Below are 25,373 nucleotides of genomic sequence, written 5' to 3'. Positions count from 1 at the left end.
TAGATTTTAAAGTCACCTTAGTATTTTTTCCTTAATTGTTTCTTATTTATTCTTTCAAAAAAGAGCTCAATTCTATGTAACACTAACGTGGTATACATTAATATATATTGACAAGGTATCAAAGACTAAGTCATAGTTATGATCATGTTGGCATCATGCGTGAAAAAAGGAGGCATGAATAGGCCTGATAATAACCTTTGGCTGAATTGGTGCTTGCGAAATTAGTTTATGAGTGGGCAAATCAGGGCAATTAGATTGCTTATATAGGCAGATTGTGTGACATGTGTACTTTTCCCTAAAATTTTGAACTCTTGGGACTCATTTGCTTGCATTCAATGGAGATTTGAATTTGAATGGTTCAGTTAATAGAACATTAAGTACATTTATTTTTATTAAGATTTAAGCACTTAATGAGTCTGAATATGACTTCATCATTAAGATCTAGTCTTAATATCATTAGACGCATTCTTTTGTGCGGATAATATATAAAATCACTCTGTCGCAATCACCAGTGACCACCACTAACCACCTCTACCATCACAACCATAACCACTACTATTGTCAACCACCAGTATTGTTGTCTACTACCAACCGACACCGATGCTAACTAAGTACTAGTGTCAACTGCTACTACACTTACCTCCTCCATTATGATTATGTCCATTGTTGCAGCCGCCACCGCCACCACTATCAACCACTATCACCATTACCACCGTAACCGCCGCCACCACCACCACCATCACTATCAGTCACTACCATCATTGTGGTCAATCTCTACTACCAACCACCTTCCTTATAACTAGCATCGCCGCCAATTACCACAAACACAACACCAACCACCCTGCATTCTTCAAGCCACCACCTTCAACTCCACCAACTACTAAACATTAATCAACTTCATCATTACAACTACTAATACCATTATAAATTGTCACTATAATGATAGTCACCACAACACCAACCACCCCCACCATCACAATTATCATCACCATCATTACTAACCACTATAATAACTATTACCATCACCACCACCTCTACAAACTCTCTAAACCATTACTAGCAAGTATAAATGTTTAATCAAATAATGATTTTATTTTATAAATTCCTTTTTAATGTCTAATTATTTTTATATGAATTGTATATTTATCACGTACGACAAATAGACTATGTACATTCAGATGTTAAAAACAAGTCATAATCATTCAATGTTCAAATCTAGAGAAAACATTCTAATCATTCAGATGTGCATTTAGATTCAGACGTTTAAATCTTAATGAAAACAATGAGACCTCAGAAAGGATTTAGACTCAAATAAGTTCAAAAGACTCCATCAATCAGAATGAAAATAAGGTTCGTTTGGATATGATTTCAAATTGTGATTTGAAGTTAAAATTTTTGTTTGGACATGCAATTTGGTTTATTAAGTTATATTTTTCTCATAAATATAAGAAATCGTAATTTGTAAAACTATCAAAAAAAATTCCAACTCTTATACCATTTTACCAAATGGACAAATCATAATTCATAAACTAGTTATTGAAATATTCTAAGGCAATGAATTAATAAATTGCGTATCTTTATGTTTCTTTTATAAATAAATGTTTACGATTACATGTAAGTACTAACTTTCAAATACAAATATATAATGACACTCCAGGTTATTTTTGTGTAAATGTTTTGTTTTCTTCATTTAGAGCGTTTTTGTAGAGATCCGAAGTCTTTTATGACTTGTTGGCACTAAATGTTCAATCACTTGGTTATTCATTTGGGATTTATGCTTGTTTCTGTATTATAGAGTTTTAGGAACTTGAATAGTTGACTTCGATCAAAATATCATGTAAATGGCCTCAGAATAAAATTCTAACGGTTTCATCAGCACCGAAGGGTCATTTTAAGCTAGTGCCATGGTCGGCTTGAGTCTCGAAGATTTTGATGCAAGCTTGAACCTTTAGGTTCTTTACTTTGAAACCTTGGCCTAAGTTTGACCTCGGTCATACTTTTTGGAAAGCAAGTTCAAATGAGAATTTCATCGGCACAGTTACCTCTGGAATATCGAGTTTGGTCTAGAACGACCCTTTATGTGCTTCTCGAGGCTTCTTGTCTAACCTTGAGGCCCTTGTTGAAATTGACTACAATGACACTTGGGTGTGGACTCACTTTTTTGAAAAAGTGATCCCAGTTGGAAATTTCAACTATGTCGTTGAGTCCAGAATGTCAAATTTAGTAGGGTAGCATAATTTGTTTGCCTGCACAGGGTTCCAACTGAATCCCGAGCACTCCAACAGAGAATTTGGATTTGCCAAAAATCAGTTGATATGCATCAGTTGGTGCAACCATGATTTGGCCTTCGCATTTGCGAGCCACCTTGGCCACATTTGCAAAGCCTGATCTGCTAGGCCTGCGCATGCGCATGGAGGCCTCCGCATTTGCCAAGGTCTTGCCAGCTCACCCTCCGCATTCGCTAGGGTCTCTCCACGATCACGAGGGTCATTTTTCCAGTGGTCCATGATCACGAGCGTAGGGATCTGCGATCATGGAGAGCAATTTGACTGGTCTTTTAAATTAAGACTAGCCGGTATTTCAGCCATTTCCAAAATATTCCAAAGGTGATTTATTTCACGTGTTTGCTCCATTTTGGGTGATTCAAAGGTTGGGTTGTTCGGAATTGGCACAGATACACATTAGAGTGTTTGGAGATTAAGAGGAGACCTTCGTTTGAGGTAAATTTGGGCTTAAAAAGGCTGCTAGCCCTTTTTTCTTTGTGCTTTAATGGTGTTTTTATGCATGGTTCTTGTTTGGGTTATTTTGAGCCCCAAATTGTGTTCCATTTTGGAACATATGTTTGGAAGATAATTAGGACCTTTTTACGGAATCAATTCCAGAATTTCTGACGTGGATCCCACATTCCCATTTTAGACTCAAAATTGGTTTGTCTCAAGTTTAAGTGATTTTAATGTCTAAACGACTATATTAACAATGTGACTCTATTTTTGATAGCGTGGTAGCATTTAGTTGCAGTTTAGAAGGGAAAAACTCCAGAGAATTGATTTGGAGTGCGCGATCCATCTATATGTAGGCTATGGGTTCTCGACCTTTAGATTGAACTTGAGCATGTAAATGTATTTTTGTGAATTTGGGGTGGGTATCTAGTTGATCATGTCTATCTAATTAGAATTCATGTTTTAGTCATATTTTGGATATTTTGAGATTGTTGGCATGTTGTTTCCTTTATTGTTGATCATTCATACCTTGTGGTGTGGCTTGTTTAAAGTTTGTTGTTGATGTTGGAACATATTTGTCTTAGTCTAGGCTTAGATTAGTGATTGTCATAGACTTGCGAGACTTGGAGCCGTTAGGCCATAGAATCTCTCCAAAATCGCTTCGAACAACTTCGCTCCCTATAGACTGATATATAGCATACTTGCGTTTGATAGTCTAAGCCTTAGCTAGGCAGTAATCCAGCACGTGAGAACTTATATCCATAATTCCCTCCTTTCATTGGATCTTGTTGTATTTGGTTCTTATTCCCGAGGCCGCTCTCAATTTTGGTTGGATTCGTTCGGATTTGAAGTAATTTATTGATGGCACTTTATTTAGGGATCTCCCCTTGATTCGCATCTGGTGGCTGATCCTAAACCTAGTTGACTCATCTTTATTCTCGGTTTAAATCCCTTATTCACTCTACCAGATTACGATTAAAGTCCTAGCCTCGGCTCTCGGCCCTGGTTAGAGTCCTCGGCTTATCTTTGACCTTGGTTAGAGTCCTTGGCATATATTTCTCCTTGGTTAGAGTCCCTAGCATATCTTTAGCCTTGGTTAGAGTCCTTGGCATATCTTTCACCTTGATTAGAGTCTTTGGCATATCTTTTGCCTCGGTTAGAGTCCCTGGCGTATCTTTTGCCTTGGTTAGAGTCCTCGCTCATTCTTCGCTTTGGTTCAAGTCCTTAACTCCAATTCTGTCATGGTTGAAGTTCCTAACACTCAGTTGACTCAGTTCAAGTTCGTGGAAGATCATGTTATTATTGGAAGTACCATTAGATTCTCTTTGTGGCTCCTAATTCTTCTGTGCACCTATCGGTCTTATAAAGGTCTATTTAGATTTTACTTAAACTTGAATACGAGTGTAACCTCTTGTCTTATGGGGACCAGTTGGGTTTCGTTAGTTCTACCTTCTCTCTTTTTGTTCTTAGTACACTTGTGTGCATTCATGTTAGTTTCTTGCCCCTTTGATTTTTGTTATGTTTAAATTTTATCATTTCATATTGCTTTTACTTGTTTTGCTCAGTAGGTCAATGATGCCTATTGAGTACCGGTTGTTTTGGTACTCATAATACCCTCTGTATCTATTTTCATAATTTAGGTACGACTACCAACTATCAATGTGAGATCGAGCTTGCAGCAGTCTGATTCGGAGACCAGGGTGAGCACATGTCGCCTTCTGTATATAGTGACTAGTCTTTTGCTTTTTGTGAAAGTCTTGGTTCTGTAATTTACTTTTGGGACTTGTATTAATTTTGTAGTAGCTCTGTACATGTGACTTCCAGGTACTGGGAGGGATCTTTTATTTGTATATATTTTAGCTTGTTTCCACTTATTCTCATATAACTTCTTAAAGTTGTTTCTTTTGGTTTAATTTCTACCCTTAGTCCCATTACTTTGGAGTTTCGTTTACCTACTGATGGATTATAGAAGGTGTCATCATGACTCGAGGAATCGAGTCGTGACAACACCATTTTACAAATATACATTGGTTTACTAAATCAACAATAATAGTAACTAGCTATTTTTCGCCTTTTCGGTACAATCTCTAACATGGGATGATCAATCTCGTCACGTCGAACATATTTTTTTCTTTCACAAAATTTAAAATTATTGAATTTGTTTTGTAAAATATAAACTTATGAGTCAAGTTCTATATTTAAAAAAATTAAAATCACAACTTGAAATTTGAAGTCGTGCTTTTTAAAGAATATGAAATCATGATTTGTATGTAAGTTAAAATTTTGTGCAGATTTCATAAACAAACGTTGATTTCAATTCAAAATTTAGATTGGCATCCCAAATCATATGGATAAAGGCCTACTAAAAATCCATTTGAAATCATTGATTTGAATCATGTTAATTTAAAATACAATTTGGAATTTGAAAATACTACCTTTCGGAGAGTTTGAGATGTGAAATCATAATTTAAAATTGAAGTTTTGTGAAGATTTTATAAGCAAACATTGATTTCAAATTAAACTTGAAATTTGGGTTCCAAATCCTATGGTCAGACGCCTACTAAGAATCTACATAATGTAGTGAAAAATAGGGTCTAAAGAGGGTGCGGTATATGCAGACCTTAACCCAACCTTCGTGGGATAAAGAGGTCATTTCTGATAAACCCTCAGCTCAAGAAAATTATTTTTCAACATACGAGAGAAGCAAAGAAAGGCATTTTTGCTTTATAGCATTCGAGTTTCTTTCTGCGAAAATTTGTATTAAGTCATACAACCATGACTATATTTGCGTATGATGCTCGTGGTGGTCTTGCATGTTTGAAACTCATACAATATTTTAAGAAAATAAACTTTTTGAAATATCTCTCATGTATTATATTTTTCATATTACAAATATCTTTGATGTAAATGAAGATCGCCCGTAAAAACTAACTACAGAATCAATTAATACTTTAATTTGTGTGATCACTTATCTGCAATTTCGAGAAAAGCTAATTACTATAATACACACATGATTTATATCATATACTTATAAGGTATCATGGAGGATTGGTCGTTCATTCCTTCAAAAAAAATTGTCCTCAATGATACCAACTGATAAAATCACTTACCGACAACGTTTCACAAAGGACATGTTCATTTCAATAGTTAATTTTATATTTTTTAGCAAGTTTTACTTGAAAATAAAATATAAAAAATGAGCCATATTTTAGGTGTAAAATTTTTCCATTTGGGATATAACTTTTTTTAATAAAAAAAATATGTTTCCATTAACTTCGATTTTATTATAAAGTAGTAAATTTAGTTATCTATGATAAATTTAGTTATGTATGATACGCACATGGTATATCATATACTGATATGGGATCATAAAGATGGATCTTTTTTTTAAAAAAAAAGAGTACTTTGTAATCCTCTATGAAACCCACATGATTTATATTTTATATTGATAGAGTATCACGGAAACTGTCTATTCTTTCAAAAGAAAATATTATAAAAAATACACAACAAAGAAAGTTCAAGCTTAAATTTGATATTTTAGTTTTTATATCATTTTAGTAAGTGAATTTTAGTAAAACAAAACAACAAAAATAAAGTCATAGTTTAGATATATGTTTTGTTTTCATTTGCAAAAGAGAATTAAAACAATTATAAAATATATTTTCTATTAAGTTAGATTATAAAACTAAACGAGTGACTAGTATTTTCTCTTAATTATTTCTTATTAATTCTTAAAAAGGAGCTTAATCCTATGTGATATGGACGTGGTATACTAACAGAGTATCATCATATACGCACAAATATATCACAAAAGACTATATCGTAATTGTGGTCATGACGATGTCATGCTTAGAAGGCACGAGCAATTTTAATAACTACTTTGAATCGAACTGGTGCTTGCGAAATTAGTCAATTAGTGGGTCAATCAGCGCAATTAGTTTGCTTATACGTGACATTTTATGTACTTTTCCCTAGAATTTTGAACACTTAGGAAGGATTTGGACTCAAAGAAGTCCAAAAACACTCCATCAGTGCAAAAGAGTCAAACAACTTGTAAGAAAAAAATTAGAAGTGTTTGAAAGACAGAGGAGCATTACATGTTGTCTTGTGACAAAATCTTGAGGCATAAGGCGAGGGTCTGGACGGTCAATGCTCCTATTGGGATATTGTCCATCCCTCATTTCCCCAAACTCTGCTCCTTGCTCCTGAAATATTATAAGAAAATAATGCCTAAATATTCACTTCAATTTGTAAAAACTATCAAAAAAATATATGCAATTTTACCTAATAAAAAAATCATAATTCATAATAAAGTATCAGAATATCCTAAGGCACCATATTAAAAAATCATATATCTATATGTTTCTTTATAAGTAAATATTTTTATTACATATTATTATAAACTTTTAAATACACATAATTTTACAAAGATCGATTGGTCCACTAAATTAATAATAGTAGTAACTAGTTATTCTTGATATAATCGTCACAGATGCTATGGGCATTTTTCTCACGTCGAGCATTTGTTTGTTTTACATAATTTCACATTATGAATCCTTATTGTAAAATATAAAATTATGGGTCAAGTTTTATATATAAAAAGATTTGAAATCACAATTCGAATTTTAAAATACTACTTGTTTTTGGAGAATTTGAGATTTGAAATCATGATTTGAAATTGAAGTTTTGTGCAGATTTCATATCAGAATTTGAAATTGGGTTCCAAATCCTATGGTCAAACGCCTGCTAAGAATCAATATAATGCAGCGGCAAAATGGTGGTCTAAGGAAGGTGAGATATACGCATGCATTATTCTTACCTTCGTGAAATAAAAAAACTATATTTTCGATAAATCTTCAGAGCAAGAAAATTATTTTTGAGCATATGAGGGAAGGAAAGAAAGGCATACAACCGTGGTGGTTTTGCAGGTTTGAACCGGTCCCAAATGGCCATTTAATATTTTAAGAAAATGACATTTTTCAAATATCTCTCATGTGTTACTTTTAGATCGCAAATATCATAAATGCAAATGGATCTCTTGTAAAAACTACCTACAAAATTAAGTAACCCTTTAATTTGTGTCATCACTTATCTGCAATCTCGAAAAAAACTAATTTTTCTTGTAGAGTTGATTATGTTCAATTAACAAGTTTAAGATTTGCTAATGGTTGCAAAGGAATTCATTTTAAGATTTATAAAAACAATAATAAATATTGCTTTTCTCTTTATTCATCACATTTGATACAAATTGGCACATTTTTCTATATGTTATTCATTCATTTATTCATTACAAGTAAAAGGAAAAAAATGTGATTCTTGTTTTTCTAATTTATTTCATCTAATTCTTTTTCTATTTTCTACGCATCTACTTATTTTATCGCAGATCTCATTTGGACGGTTTTGTTATATTTTTTATATTGAGTGTGCGGAGAAGGGAAAGGACTGACTGGGAAGCACAATGATGATACTAATAAACCTCAACAAATAATTATGAAGAAACAATAAAAATCCATTGAATCAAACAACATAAACAAAGATAAACAAAAACACAAACCAGCTTAGCGAATTCGATCCTAAGAGGATTTCCATGAAAGAAGTATCCTTGGAGCGCGTCTTTAGCCTCCTTGGAGTCGTTGATGTTTCTAAATTTGACAAATCCGAACTCACGAGAGAGATAAGTGGTTACACTATCAAGTGGGCCGAAAATCTGGAACAAAGACGTTATATCATCATCCCTAATGTCAGGGGAAAGATTACTCACCCATAAATTGTTTGGTGGTGTTTCTTTCGGCGCCATTAATAAAACCGTAGAAAAATACTCTCAAGACAAACAAAACTCTCAAACTGAGATTTGGGCAAATGTGAAAAAAGAGAATAAAATGTTGATAGCGGCGGAGGTAAAAAAACAATTAAGTGAAGCTTTGTAAATGATGTTTTCTTCTTTAGGTTGCCATATCTTAAAGGAGAAAACAATAAGCGTCGATTATAAAGATAGGATAATGCGAATCAAAATTTATAACTGGTCACATCTGTTTGAGTTATATCAATAAATGGACAAATTTAACCCTCTAGTTTATGTTTGTTTTCTTTTCTATTCAAGACATTAGTTTTTGGGTAAGTAGTTCTCTTTCTTTATAACAAGAGATGTTCTCTTTTGTTTTTTTCCCCTTTTGTTTTAACAAGCGTTGGATGACCATTTTGGCAATTTAACTGTTGGGCAATGGTTAAAAGAGGCAAAAATGGCCTACCACTATCACGACTCAAATTCAAGGATCGTAATTGACCTTTAGTGAGCAACTACTCATGTCAAGTGAACCAATATTCATCTTAGTCAAGTATAAAATATTAATAAAAAAATTCCTATAACAAGATCATCCCAATAATCCTTATAACCAACCAACAAACAATTCAACCAACAGAAATATCCACAACCATCAATTGTAACAAGATAATGTCTTGAAGCCCAAGAGTAATAACTAAAAATAATATATATGACCTAGTACGTGCTAGTTCCAATGAAATGTGAAGATTGACGATGATGATTTACATAGTATTTGTCACAACACAATCCGTCGACATGCGAGGCACCCACACAAAATCTCGGGTGGGAGAACGAAATATCTACTAACACACAATCAAATAAACAACCTAAAGTAACAGTTTTCAACAATTAAAACAAGCCTCATAACGAAAACCCATTATCATAAAACATTCGTGAAATTAACCCCATATAATCTAAAATTCGTGTACCAAAACATCTAAATATGCTACAACACGGGGATGCAATCCCAAAATAAAAAAGTTTAAGTCCGAAAAAAGTAGGGCTGTACAGGGCAAACCGATAAACTGCACCAAACCGATAAACCGCACCAAATCGACAAACCGAACCAAACCGGAAAACAAACCCGACTAGTGGTTTGGTTTGACTTAGTTTGGTATTTGGAAAAAAAACCCGACCATTATAAGGTTGGTTTGGTTTTAACTAAAAAAATCAAACCGAACCCAAACCGATCCGATTATAGTTATACTACTTTTAAATTATGTTATACATAAAAATATTTATTAAAATATAATTTATAAATATTTTTTATTTTTTTTTCATAATTTTGTTTTCTTTCTTACATTTAGATTTGGACTTGAGAAACCCATCTAAATAATATACAAAAAAAGCTTATCTTATAAAGTTATATTATAAAGTTAAAACTTCAAACAGTTTTTTGCCTCCATCTTATATGTTGATATTTTGTACTAGAACTCTTTTTAAGAAGCACTGCTCTGTGCTTTTTAAAAGATAATAAGAAAAACCCGAAAAACTCGAAAACCCCAAAAAAATCCGAAAAACCCGAGAAAAATTGATATCGAAAAACTCGACTTTTATTGGTTTGGCTTGGTTTATAAATTTAATAACCCGACACAAGTGGTTTGGTTTGGTTTGTAAGATATACGAACCAACCCGATTCATATACACCCCTGAAAAAAGGATTAGAGGGAAAAGATGAACCCATAGCAGTCCGAAAGAAAAAGTTCACCCTTGGATTCAGAAAGCATGAGATTCACAACTGAAGTCGCGTAGCAGCTGCTGGAATATGCCAACACTCAACAAAAAGAGAGAAAGTGTAGTATAAGTATAAAAAATCAACAATGTACAGGTAGGATCATCGGCCAACTCCAATTATATGAATATGAACAGGTAACTGAAACTTAGTAAAACAAGACAACATGATGATATATAGCCACAGGCAACAACTTAAACATGACTCTCAGTCCTCATTCCGATTTAACAATCACAACAAATACGATCAACAATTTTGCAATAAAACCAACCCGTTTCATTCATGAAAACAACACACAAAACAATCACATGTTCCATGTGTGGTATCTGAGCATGCAACATATAGAGAATCTGTATCAGGTGTGACATTCGAACCAACCAATAGATACCATAATCGAATTAAAAGGTCAAATGGGTAGATTCAATTAGAGCCACCATATGTAATTACGATGCCTTCAATCATACCAAATTTAAACTTTAAAATGGATTTACACCTAATGGACTTCTTCCATGTGATACATTGATAAAAGATGGACTTAACCCACTTGATTAGTGAATGACGTTTTTTTTTCAATTTTCATAAGGAGAGGGAGAAGAAAAGGCTATTAGAAGGAGGATATATCGGTGAATCCAAAGTTATAAGTGGTCACATATTCTTCGATTTTAAGCATAAATGGACAAATTTAACCCTCTAGTTTATATTTATTTCCTTTTTATCCACGACATTATTTTCTTGGTAAGTTATTCTCTATCTTTTGCTCTCATATAAGAGATCGATGTTGCTCTCTTCCTTTTCCTTGTATATCTGTTCTTTCTATTTTTGGAAAAGTTTCAAATTTTTATGACTAATACAAACTAACGAAACCTCATATAGAGATACCTATGACAAGATCCGTCACCTTGACAGGAATTGCTTTAAAATTGAGATTGATGCAAAAATATACTAATGGACTGTTGAATTTCATGTCCAGCTAAAAAAAAGAGAGGAGAAAATAGAGAAGAAAGGAATTGAAGCTATGGAAAATTTTTTGCGCTACAACTTTTCCACTGATTATGTGAAAAAATATTTTCTATATATTTTCTTTACGTTTCCCACTGATTTCCTAAGAAAATGTATTAAAAAAATTATGATGTTTTCTACAAAGTCAGTGGGTAATATATCACGCGATTGTTTGCACAAAATTTTCAAAACAAATATATAAAAATATTGTGTTTTTTCTTCTCTCATTGATTGGGTCAAAATATCCCCAAAACTTTATGTAGAAAAATAGAGTGATTATCTAGTAATGTTAAAATTAGAAAATACCAACAGCGAGACTAGTCAATTAAATAGACATACGAAACAAAATGTCACGCTCCGAACCTCACCCTGATGCCACAGGGCATTTGAAGCTATGACACCACATCAAAAGGACCTTACAGATATGAATTATGATAGATCTCAAGCAATTATAAATTCATCCTTTTAAGGTATAGATGGATTTCTTCCAACCTTATTAATCAGAGCTCCAAAGCTCTAAGACAGTAGAAATTTCTAGTCGGGAGCATTTTCCCCTATAATAAGTCCAACACACCGTGGGGATTAATCGAACGAATGAGTACGGAATACTAAATGGTTAAAGAAGAAATTTTAGAGTTGATTATCAAACAAGAAATACTGAAACAGAAAGAAAACAGAGACAACAGGAAGTTAAACCATGAGAACATTGAATCCCAAATTTGAAAAAAAGAGACTTCTTCAATACATTCCAGATTGTGACTGGGAAACATGAGTCTGGCTGGGCAAACAATAATGTCCTAAGACATCAGTAGCATGACCAATCCCAGCATCTTGATGTCTTCCAAGCTAAAGCTATCGATCAACATATCTCCAAGACTGTGGCGCAACAGTAACATCCGATTCAGGCATACCAACAGACGCTCCTGCAGTTCCTTCCACTCTGCCTGATGGCTGAAAATTACTTAGACTTGCAATAAGGTCTGATGTTAACAAGGGCCTTGCTTGCACAATCTGAGAGGATGTTAGCTCTGGTGAATCCACGTATCGAGGTTGATAGGACTCTGGTGGCAAGGATGTACCCAATGAGATGACCTTACTTGTCTCAGTGCCCAAAGTGAAAATGATCTATGGCACATGAGTCTTGGTCATGTGAGCTCTTTGTTGTTGAACAAACTTGTATCCAGAGACCTGGTCCGTGGATTACCTAAGTTAAAATTCACTAATGACAAAGTGTGTTATGCATGTGTCAAAGGAAAGCAGATCAGATCATCTTTCAAGTCAAAGAAGCAAGTGAGCACAACGAGACCTCTTGAACTATTTCATATGGATCTGTGTGGTCCAATAAAGATTCAAAGTAGAGGTGGAAAGAAGTACTACTTGTAATTGTAGATGATTATTCAAGGTACACTTGCACCATGTTTCTAAGGTCCAAGGATGAAACGTATGATGTGTTAATGATATTTGCCAAAATGTTCTAAATGAAGCTAAGTTGCAAAATTATAGAGATCAGGTCTGATCATGGGACTGAGTTCAAAAATGCCAAGCTCTATAAATTTTGTGCTGAAAATGGCATTATCACAATTTCTCAGCACCAATAACTCATCGGCAAAATGGTGTTGTTGAAAGGAAAAATAGAATACTAGTTGATATTGCCGGAACAATGCGCATAGATTCAAATCTTTCAAAGAGTTTCTGGGCTGAAGCAGTTAACACAGTTTGTTATGTGACTAAAAGGTGTTTGATCACATCTACTCTTAACAAAACTCCCTATGATTTACTCAACAACAAAAATCCTAAATTGAGCTATTTAAGGGATTATGAATGTAAATGTTTTCCTATACGCTGGATAATCTTAGTTTTCCTTTGAATTGTGAAATGCATAGTAGGTCAAAAACTAGAAATCTAGCTGCATTCCCAGCACTCATGTCGAATATTTAGCCGAAAAATATCAAGAAAGCCTTGAAAGATGCTGATTGGGTGAATTCCATGCAAGTAGAACTGCACCAATTTGAACGAAGTAAAGCATGGCACCTGGTCCATTACAACACTCTTTTCTTAAAATCACGAGGCAAAGAACTGTTCATTATTCAAGTTTATGTTGATGATATTATTTTTGGAGCAACTTTTGAAGCCTTGTGTGAGGAATTTGTTGCACTAATGGGAAGTGAATTTGAGATGAGTATGATGGAAGAACTGAGTTTCTTCTTGGGATTACAGATCAAGCAAACTCCAAGAGGTACTTCTATTTATCAAGAAAAGTACATTAAGGAGTTGCTGAAAAAGTTCCATATGCTGAATGCAAATCCTATTGATACTCTCATGGGCACAAATTCAAAGTTGGATGCAGATGGACATGATCCTACAGTGAATGAAACCATGTATAGAGGCATCATTGGTTCATTGCTATACTTAACTTCCAGTAGACCTGACATTGTGTTCAGTGTTGTTATGTGTGCTAGATTTCATGCTTGTCCTAAAGAATCACATTTGAAAGCTACTTAGAGAATCCTAAGATATTTGAAGAAAATAAGGGACCTGGTCATATTCTATCTAACTGGGGATTATTTTGACTTGGTGGGATATGCTGATGCAAATTATGCAGGGTATTAGGTTGATAGGAAGAGAACTTTTGGAGTGGCTCATTTTCTAGATTCCTCACTCATCTCTTGAGGTACTAAAAAGCAAAATTCAATTTCTCTTTCAACAGCTAAGGCAGAATATGTAGCAGCAACATCCTATTGTGCACAATTATTGTGGATTAAACAACAACTTGAAGATTTTGGATTAGTTACTCTCACCATCCCTCTTCCGTGTGATAACACTAGTGTACTGAACATGGCCAAAAATCAGTACAACACAAAAGGACCAAACACATTGATGTTAGGCATAACCTTTTGAGAGAAAATGTTGAAAGGGGAAACATTTGCATGCAATTTTGCAAAAAAGAAGCTCAAATTGCTAACAATTTTACCAAGGCTTTGAGCAGGGATCAATTTGAGAAGAACGGATTAAAGTTGTGGATGTTGAAACTCGGCTAAGTTGATTTTATAGAATTCAACCTTCATTGACTATGATTAAGAGCCAGGTATCTCTGTTCTTTGTAATTAATTTTCGGTAAAGTCAGTTTCATACCTTTGCAGGTATACACACATAAGGAATAGGCTAGAGTAGAGGAAGGACAGGAGGAGTAGGGCAAATCAATTTCAATTTGAAGATAGGGACCTAATCATATCTCAAAGGTTAGTATTCTTAACACTACATTTAAACCGCCTGTGAGAACCGTTGTGACTGTCACACTTCAGTCATCTACTGTCTGACTGTTCTCCCATTATTCAAAAACCAAACGTCATGATTTTTTCAAGGGACCTGACACACCTCTATATTTCCTTATATACTATTTTCCTTCCATTCTTCCTACAAAATTTAAAACTAATCTCTTTTAGAAAAGTTCATTCTCTCTCTAACACTTTCTCACAAAACTTCTCTCTATTCTAAGGAAAATGCTCAACCAAACTCTCCCACAAAAGAAATACTAGAAGTGCTGAACGAACTGCATCCATCCACTTTATCTTTTTTTCCTGGTAACCCACTTTCTTCAACCCCCATCTCAACCATTACCTCAGTTGAAGTAACAGAAAATCCCATCGCTGAAATATGCTCTCATACTCTAAATCTGAATGACCCATAAAACTCCTCCCCCGATGGGTCGGTTCAATCCAAAATTCCTGTTGAGCATGAACCTCCTCTAACTTTATCCAATGTATCTACTCTTTGAAAGGGACCTTTCTAAAGGTAAAGGCACAAAATCCAACATCTTGGTTGTATGTGAAGAGTTGGTAGTAGAAAGAGTACTCTTACAATGATAAAGGATATTACAGGACCAATATTTTCAGAAGAAGAAACAAGCACTCTGAAACTCATTTCTAAGTAATTGCCTCCTAAGTTCGACAAAATCCTAGGTATTTTTCCACCCCATTCTATTGTTGATGATGAAGACGATGAGGACAATCGTCATTTATCCTAGGGTGTTAAAAGGAGAATGGTACCCATTCAACTAAAGGAAAGGAGAAAGGTTTTGAAGAAAAGGCTACGAAGTCAAAACCCTATTCTCCTAGGGGTTCTACCAAGAAACTCATGAGTGATGCAATGAAGGAAAACAAAGTTCAAACAATAGAAAGTAGAAGGAGGATGAGAACAAGGTAGAAGAGGACCAAATCCTAGAGGAAAATATCATAGAAGTCTCAAATGGAAAGAGTGATAGTGAGATAGAATGAGAAGATATTTTGTGTTCTGTGGAACAGAGGAAAAATAAGACCCTGCAAAAAGTGAAGCAGGCACCAAAACCTAGACAAAGAAAAGACTTCAACTTGGGAGGAAACTGTTACAAAGGGGAAAGGAAAGCAAGATCTGGAAAAGCAATAGGAAAAGAAAACTGCCAAGAGGAAGAGAGAAATGTCACCTGACAATGATGAAATTTTTGCAGCATCTGAGCCCGAGTCTTGGAAGGGAACAGGTTTAAAGAGTAAAAAGATGAAGGATAAAAAGAGTTGACACGGGATGAGAGAGTCAACATTCTAAAAACTCGAAAGGTGTTGAATGGCAGAGTCTTCGATTTTGAGATTCTAACCAAGCCCAAGATGTTTGACTTAGTTGATGTTGTTGAGTTGCAGACCTGGACTCATCTGTTTGTCGACCATATTCTAGTTCTTCATAAAGCAAATGTAAGGAAATTTTATTATAATGTTGTGTTTAAGGAAAATGGGAGTCTTTACTCCTAAATAGGAAACAAGAAAGTTCTTTTTAATGAGGAACTGTTGGGTGAAATTTTGAAGGTTCTAATAGAAAGAATTAAATATGTTAGAGGTAGGACTTGTTCTAAAGACTTTGTTCAGGAATGTGGCAAACTCCAAAAATTAAGTAATACTGGGATTCCCAAAAAGTTTCTCAAAGGAGAATATTATCTTTACTTTGAGTTTGTGAACAAATTAATCCTTCATGCGTCTGAGAAGAGGATAGTCACATCTGCTACTGAATTGTTTGTCATGGAAATCCTGAGCAAATTTGACGCCATCAATTTATGTTCCATCATTCTGGAACATATGCATAAGACTGTTTCAGTAAAACATGGTAAAAATGGTATAGGGTATGGTTACTTTCTTATTATAGTGTTCAACTACTTGGAAATTCCTCTAGGAGCAGGTGTTAAAGGAACAGTAAAACAAACATTTTCAATCAACACTCTTGTGGAATGTGAGTATATTGAAGGAAAAACAGGGTAGGTCAGCAAGATTCAGAATTGCTAATAGAACAGACTCAGTTGAAGCATGAGCTTGAATAAATGACAGCTCTTTTGAGTCCAAGAATGCAGAAATTGTTCGTTTAAAGGCCCAGTTGGCAAAGGCACAATCTGAGGGACCAAATTTTGTTGAAATGCAAGAACTAAAGACTCATAATGCAAGTCTTGTTGCACAGGTCTCTAGTCTTGTGGACAAGTTGCTTCAACACCATGAAAATTTAGTTGATCGTCTTACTCTATTCCTCGAAACCCTCACTCAACAACCCCCGTCATCTTAACCCTTCTCTTTTTCACCTATTGTCCCTAGTCTATCTTTCGATCTTTAGTCGATACTGTCATAATGGTCCTTTCTGTAGATTTTGTGTAATGTTTTGAATAATACTTTCTTTAACTTGTTGGAATGAATTACCTTGTCTTTACTGGCTTTCTTTTTACTAATCTACATGTTTGTTTATGATTGTGTTGGCCAAATAGCCATGACTTGCCTATAATTTGCTTGCATTGATTTTAGTTTATTGCTACCCTTTTTATGATATCAAAAGGGGGAATATTGTTTGCTGCAAGATGTTTTAGATTAGTTGAAAGGGAATAAATAAAAAATAAGGGATATACTATTAATGATACTGTTGATAGGGGAAAGATACTGGTGATATGGGGAACATGCATGTTGGTTTGTCATCATAAAAAAGGGAAAATGATTTTATGAAGTTTTGATGATTTAACAAATCATGGGAACTGATAAGGGACCTGATCCGATATGAGAGTTATGATGTCGAGAAAAGGACACTCGACAAAAAGTACATTGTACACTCTACCAAAACTGCATATCATTGGTGTGCATCATTTTTGTTAGGTGGCAGGCTTCCGACCAATAGAATTGCTCCAGGGATTTTGTCAAGCATAAATATATGTTTCTTCTTCAACAATGCAATTTAGTTTTTGCATCTAATTCTCACACGCAGAAAAAATATTTTATTTCCGAAAATATCTTCTCAAAGTACAACAGGGACTGATCGAGTTATCACTGTTCTTAGTTGTTTTTAGGATTTTTATTTTAGTGTTCATATCTGTAGATTTATTCCTAATCTATAAAGGAATCAAATAAACTTAGGTTTTCTTTGAATCTGTCTTGATATAACTAGAGTTAGGTTGTAACACCCCGGAATTGTTTTCGCAAAGACTCTAACATTTCTCCACGTGTGTGTAGGCTCGAACTGAAGGATTTGTAATTATATATATGAGTTAGGATTAATTACTAAGTATTTGAAGTGTGTTAGATGTGTTTAGGGGTCATAAGGGATCTCTAACACCAAACCGAGTCCAAAGAATTCTAATCGATTAAGTTTTCGGATGAGTTAGTATAAGGGTCAACTTCAAACGACCATATCTCCTAGAATATAATGAACTGGGTGTCCACCTACCAAATTAAAGTTCATTGAGTCTTCTTTAGAACTCCACCAAGAGTATAATTTTTGGAGTTCGGAGTCAAACGTTATGACCATTTTACTACATACTAGTACTGCAGGAATTTCAGGCCTGGGCGACCACTGCAGGAAATTTAGGCTTGGCGCTCCAGTGGCGCCCGGCACCACTATAGCACCAGAAAACAGCCTCAGTAGTTTGGTCCTTGGCGCGATGCACCACTATTAGATGTGCAGGGTTTTAAGCCTATTTTGGCTTGGCGCTGCAGTGGCGCGATGCGCCACTATAGCGCCAGTAAGATTTTTGCCCAATTTTCCAGATTTTGAAGAGGGGCAACTTGGACATTTTCCCTAAAGATATATACACTAACATAGGACATTTTGGGATCATTTTTTTAGCCTTCTCACCTTCCAAAAACCCTAATCTTCATCCCTTCTTCTCTTCCAAACATCTCCAACAAGAAATCCTTTCAAAAGCTTAAGGATTCAAGATCTTCAAGTCACGTCTTGGTTTCCGATGACATGATATTCAAGAAAGGTATGTAAGGATAACCTAAAATATGGATTGAGTTCTTCCATATGCCCATAGATGTGTTGGATAGAAGTTGTGAAAGATTTGAACCTTCTATGAAAGTGGTTACACAGTGGGTTATAAATATTACATAACTCATTATTCCCCCTTTTGTCATCATCGAAAAGATAGACTGACAGATCCAAGTGCCAAAGGAGTTATCACAATCAATTCAAGGCCTGTAAGACAATCACCAAGGCATTAAAGGCAATACTGATAAATAACATAAAAGAGTATTAAAGTTAACAAGCACAATATAAATTGACAGAGAAAAGATCATTGCATGTAACAAAATAGATATAGTCCCATAAAAAATATCCATGATCATGCCAATAGTAGACAATATCTGAGCCAACACATGAGAAACAAAAAGAACAAGTTAAATAAGGACTGAAACAGATGAATCAAGAAGATAAGGATAATAATAAGGAGGAGAAATAGATGGAAGCACCAGGTTCATCCGAAGAATAATTTCAAGATTGTCAACTCATTCCTTTGCAAGAGTAGCTTCCAACTCACTAATTGTCACGCCCCGAGAGTGTACCCTAGATGTGGCCGGCACTCAAAAACCATTGATGTCCTTCAAGCGAACTACTTGGTCCAATCACACTTCCATTCAGTCACATTCTATTAGCAGAAGACTAAACTCACAGGAATACTATTCATAATTAAGGCCAAAGGCCAACCACATATCCAATCAACAACTAGTAAAAATAAAACTAGTCAAAATGAATAATTCAACATCATCCACACTCTAGTGTATGAAGCCTCTATCAACAATCCAAGAGGTTCCAATGACAGGTTCATGGCTAACACAAATCAAAATAAAGGAAAATAAACTCAAAGTTGAAATATAACTACGGTATCCTCCAGAAAAAGGGACGACTCACCAACTAGATAGAAGTGAGTAGATCTTCAATGGTACACTAATTGATGATCTCTAGTATCTATCTCTGCATCATGAAATGATACAGGCCAAATAGCGTTAGTACGTGGAATGTACAAGTATGTAAAATGGTCGAATGAAATAAACATCAAGGTAGAATCAAATAAACTCAGAATCTAAACTCAGAAGAAGGAATAACTCAATCAAGATGTCATGAGTCTAAACAAGAATATATGATTTAGACAAGACCAATCACATACAATTCAACCCAATCCATCCCAATCTGACTCAGAGTACTATCAACACCTATATGGGAGTTTCTCTTATCGGAGAGCTATCACTTATGAGTCAGTGATAGTACAACAAGACGACTCATGATAGACAAGGGAATCCCATTCAATATGAGAATCTCCTGAATATATCATTTTGCATAATCTTCTGTGGTGTCAGTAGTCTTAATAGCCAAGAAGTTAGCTGATTTAGTCATTCTATCCACAATTACCCAAATCGAATCATGTTGTTTTTGGGACCTCGGCAAACCTATAATAAAGTCCATACTGATCATCTCCCACTTCCATTCTGGAATCTCTATATTTTGAGCTAACCCATATGGCCTTTGATGTTCAACTTTAACCTGTTGGCAATTCAGGCACTTGGAAACAAATTCAGCAATATCTCTTTTCATTCCACTCCACCAATAAACTTCCCTCAAGTCATGATACATCTTTGTAGAACCAGGATGAATAAAGTATCTGGAACTATACGCTTCGGCCATAATCCTTTCTCAAACATCATCAACATCTAGGACACATAATCTATTTTGGTACCTCAACACACCATGTCCCTCTTTGGTGAAAACCATCACCTTTTTTTTGTGAACAACTTCCTTCAAATAGAGAAGGACATGATCTTGGTCTCGCTTCTCTTTTACCTCTGCCACGAGTGAGGATGCAGACCTATTTTGAACATTAACTCCACATTTATTATTCTCTTGAAGCCAAACTCCCAATCGAGATAATCTATGCACCTCTTTAGCTAATTCTTTCTTACCCACCTCTATATGGACAACGCTACCCATAGACAACCTGCTAAGAGCATCAACAATAACATTAGCTTTACCTGGATGGTAGAGAATGCTCATATTATAATCCTTGAGAAACTCTAGCCATCTCCTTTGCCTCAGGTTGAGTTCTTTCTGACTGAAGACATACTGCAAACTCTTATGTTCAGTGAACACATCAACATGCACTCCATACAAGTAGTGGCACTAAATTTTAAGAGCAAATACCATAGCTGCCAGCTCAAGGTCATGAGTTGGGTAATTTCTCTCATGAATATTAAGATGTCTTGTAGCATAGGCTATCACATTTCCCTTCTGCATTACAACACACCCCAAACAAACTATAGATGCATTACAGTAGATTATAAAATCATTTATTCCATCGGGCAAAGTAAATACAAGAGCAGTAGACAGCTTGGTCTTTAATTTCTAGAAACTCTCCTCGTAAGTATTGGACAATTGGAACATAGCCTTCTTTTGGGTCAACTTCGTCAATGGTGATGATATGGATGAGAAACCCTCTACAAACCTTCGATAATTGCCAGCCAAACCCAAGAAACTTCTTATATCTGTTAGGGATGTGGGTCTCAGCTAATTTTTTTATTGCCTCAATCTTTTGAGTATGAACCTGAATACCATCTCCAGATATAAGAAAGCCACTAATGCAAGACAAAATTCACATTTGGAGAATTTTGCATATAATACCTGGTTTTTTAGAGTTTGCAAGACAACTCTAAGATGATAGGCGTGCTCCTCCTCATTCCAGATAAACCAAAATATCATCAATGAAGACAATCACAAACATATCAAGATATAGTTTAAATACTTGATTCATGAGATCCATAAAAGATGCAGGGCATTAGTCAACCAAAAGACATAACCAAGAATACAAAATGGCCATAACGGGTCCAAAAATCTATCTTTGAGATGTCACACTCCCTCACTTTCAACTGATGGTAACCTGATCTTAGGTCTATCTTTGAGAAACAAGTGGCACCCTGAAGTTGGTCAAATAAATCATCTATTCTGGGGAAAAGGTATTTGTTCTTTATGGTGAACTTGTTTAGTTAACTGTAATCAATAAATATTCTAAGGGACCCATCTTTCTTTTGCACGAATAGGATAGGAGCACCCCAAGGTGAGACACTCGGCCTAATGAATCCTTTGTCTAACAAATCCTTCAATTGTTCTTTCAACTCTTTCAAATCCGCAGGAGCCATTCTATATGGAGGGATAAAGATAGGCTGTGTATTAGGAAAGACATCAATCCCAAAGTTGACCTCCCTATCAGAAGGTACTCCAGGTAGATCTTTAGGAAAGACTTCAGGGAACTCGTTGACAATCGAAACCGACTCAAGGGATGGAGACTTAATATTGTTATCTTTCACTTGGACGATATGATAAATACACCCTTTTGAGATTAGCTTCCTGGCCCTAAGGTAGGAAATAAACTTAACCTTAGGTACGACAAGACTATCCTTCCACTCTATGATAGCCTCATTCGGGAATTTGAACTTAATAATCTGAGTCCTACAATCAATAGAGGCATAACAAACATAAAGACAGTCCATGACAAGGATCACATCAAAAATCAACCATGTACAACTCAACTAAGTCAGCCAAGGTATCCCTATGATAAATTGACATAGTGCAATCTCTATAGACTCTCTCACGTAAGACAGAATCACCAACAGGAGTAGCTACACTGTAGGGTTCTAGAAGATATTCAGGATTTTTATTAAATTTACTAGACACATAAGGAGACACAAAAGATAGTGTGTCACCCGGGTCCATCAAAACATAACAGTCAAGAGTAAAAAATCAAATCATACCCGTCATAATGTTTGGGGAGTTCTTCTGATCTTGTTGACTACCTATGGCATATAGACGGTTTGTACCTCCACTCGTACCTTAAGTAGTTCCCCTTTGATTACTTCTAGCTAGTGGTGAGGTGGTAGAATACCGTGCTTTGTTTCCCCATGTTGGACACTCCTTCTGAAAATGGCCCACTTAGCCACATTTATAACAACCATCCTTTTCCTCTCTACACTCTCCCAAATAGAGCTTACTGCACTTGTCGTATGATGGCTTTTCCTTCAAACCTTGACCCACACTAGCCTGGGATTGAAGACCTGGGATCTGAAATTTTAGTGACTCTATCGCTGTTGATCATATCTATTATGCGGCGTAGATGTACTTGCCGCATATGGAATATAGTTGGAAGACCTCTTCTAAAAGAAGGACCTGTTTCTCTTGATTTGCCTCTATTCACTCTCATGCCCAACTGATTTTGACTTCTTACTCAAATGGTCCTTCTTATATTTCCTCTTCTCATCCTCTACCTGCTAAGCATACACTATTAATCTAGAAATATCTATGTTAGAGATCAACAATGCCGCTTTGCACTCCTTCTTCACATGTCTTCCCAATTCGGAGAGAAATTTTCTCATCTTTTACCTCATATCTGGGATCATCTATGGGGCATATCTAGACAGCTGTATGAACTTCAGACTATAGTCTTTAACTGCCATACCCTGTTGTTTCAAATTCACAAGCTCTTCTACTTTCTCTTCCCTCAATTCTTTGGAAAAGAAGTGATGAAGAAATGCCCTCTCAAACTCATCCCAAATGGCAGGCTCCACATCATTACCTCTACTTTCTTTCCACTGGTTATACCAGATATTTTCCACATCCTTGAGTTGATAAGACACCAACTCACCCTCCTTGATCTCTGTAGCATACATCGCCTTCGGGATCTTCCACATCTCATCAATAAAATTTTGAGGGTCCTCATCAACCTTGGAACCTGTGAATATCGGCGAATTCATTCTCAGAAAGTCTTTAATCCTCATGGTAGAAGAGGGATCCTGATAACTAGAGCTAGGAGTTGTTAAATTTTGGCCACCATTGCGGGCAGCCACCAACTTAGTGAGCATAGCAATCGCTCCTCAGAAATTTACCTCCGAAGTTGGTATAGGCTGAGTAGAAGGCATTTGAGGTGCCTCAGTATATCTCGCAGGTCGAACCCTAGTCCTTGAGGGGGCCTTTTTGTCTGTGGCACCTCTGTACGGATAGCGTTCCTCTGACTTGTGGTATATTTTGGAGGCATTGTGTGCAACGTGTAAATGTACGAATTAGAGAAAACCCTTATAGAGTTAAACTTTATCGCATGAATTTAGAGTATGAAAGAATTGAAACAATTCTTAATGTCTTATAGCCTATTGATTATAAGCGTGGTGCACAACACACCCATATGTAAGACTTTATTAGATACGGCTTCATATACTCCTTAGGACTCTTGAACTCTATGCTCTGATACCAAGTTTGTCATGCTACGAGAGGGTACCCTAGACATGGACGACACTCGAAAACCATTGCTGGACTTAAATCAAACCACTTGGTCCAATCATACTTCTATTCAGTAACATTCTATTAGTGAAAGACTCAACTCAAAAGAATACTACTCATAATTAAGTCCAAAGGCCAACCACATATCCAATCAACAACTAGTCAAAATAAAACTAGTCAAAATGAATAATTCAATATCATCCATACTCTAGTATATAAAGCCTCTATGAACAATCCAAGAGGTTCCAATGACAGGTTCATGGCTAACACAAATCAAAATAAAGGAAAATAAACTCAAAGTTGAAAAGATAACTACGGTATCCTCTAGAAAAAGGGACGACTCACCAACTAGATAGAAGTGAATAGATCTTCAATGGTGCACTGATTGATGATCTCTAGTACCTATCTCTGCATCATGAAATGATGCAGGCCAAATAGCGTTAGTACGTGGAATGTACAAGTATGTAAAATGGTCGAATGAAATAAACATCAAGGTAGAATCAAATAAACTCAGAATCTAAACTCAGAAGAAGGAATAACTCAATCAAGATGTCATGAGTCTAAACAAGAATATATGATTTAGACAAGACCAATCACATACAATTCAATCCAATCCATTCCAATCTGACTCAGAGTACTATCAAGACCTATATGGGAGTTTCTCTTATCGGAGAGCTATCACTTATGAGTCAGTGATAGTACAACAAGCCGACGTTGTTGCCACATCCGTTTATACCTTTCTAGGATATGAATAAATTAAACAATCATTGATCCATAACCAATCAAGTCCTATCATTTTAGGATAATAATTTGGGAAATATCCAACTTTAACGGTCCAATCCCCTCCTACATTTTATGACATAGTTATTGGATTCGAGTTATTACTTACTCTTACCTAATTTGGTGCTCGATACTCCTCCCAATAATCAATGCTCATAAATATCTATCCAGTCAACTCAATCTAATCATATCGACATGTCTCATTTGGACCCTTGTCAATTCATCAATTCTATCACAATCAACATCTCAACCAATCATACTATCCAATCAATCCTAATCACATCTTTTAGGAGTAGTTTAGATATGCATTTATGACAACATTTAATCCTATCCAATCATTCCTTCATTCATTTCACAAATCCTATGGGGACTCATGAAGACTCTAAAACTCTAAATCAACAATTTAAGATACTCAAAATATTTAAGTTTTTAACAAAAATATCTTTAACAACTCATATCAATCACCTCTTAGATATAAAAAAATATGTATAACAACTCATTTCAATCAGCTCATATCAACATGAAGCATTTATCAATTTATCGACTTATCAATATCAACATAATAAAAATTGAGTTAATAGATGAAAAAAAAACTCATTAGGACATAAATCTATCAAGAAACTCCATTCTTATGAACATTCAATCTCAACGAAGATGTAGGGCACATGGGTGGATTCAACCTATGTTTTGAGTAGCTTTACATATCTTAGTGTAGATTTTGAAGAAACCTTGATGTTAG

The 25,373-nt window shown here is 35.3% G+C and overlaps 1 protein-coding gene across 1 annotated transcript; it reads right to left on the bottom strand.

Moving 5' to 3' along the window:
• Positions 1 to 2,306: 2,306 nt before the first annotated feature.
• LOC129899965 (uncharacterized) lies at positions 2,307 to 8,517 on the bottom strand. The gene is made up of 2 exons (XM_055974959.1): positions 8,275 to 8,517; positions 2,307 to 2,525 (listed from the first exon to the last, which is right to left on the bottom strand). Exons 1-2 carry the CDS (start codon positions 8,515 to 8,517, stop codon positions 2,307 to 2,309), a joined length of 462 nt encoding a protein of 153 aa, XP_055830934.1.
• Positions 8,518 to 25,373: the final 16,856 nt, after the last annotated feature.

The sequence above is a fragment of the Solanum dulcamara genome, chromosome 8 (assembly GCF_947179165.1).
Source record: "Solanum dulcamara chromosome 8, daSolDulc1.2, whole genome shotgun sequence".
In the NCBI taxonomy this organism is placed as follows: Eukaryota; Viridiplantae; Streptophyta; class Magnoliopsida; order Solanales; family Solanaceae; genus Solanum; species Solanum dulcamara.
This window is presented reverse-complemented; position numbering and strand designations above follow the sequence as displayed.

Coding starts and splice junctions, on each gene's coding strand:
- LOC129899965 (XM_055974959.1), bottom strand. CDS start 8,517: ATGGCGCCGAAAGAAACACCACCAAACAATTTATGGGTGAGTAATCTT. Junction 2,526..8,274: donor GGATCGAATTCGCTAAGCTG/GTTTGTGTTTTT, acceptor CCATGATCGCAG/ATCCCTACGCTCGTGATCAT.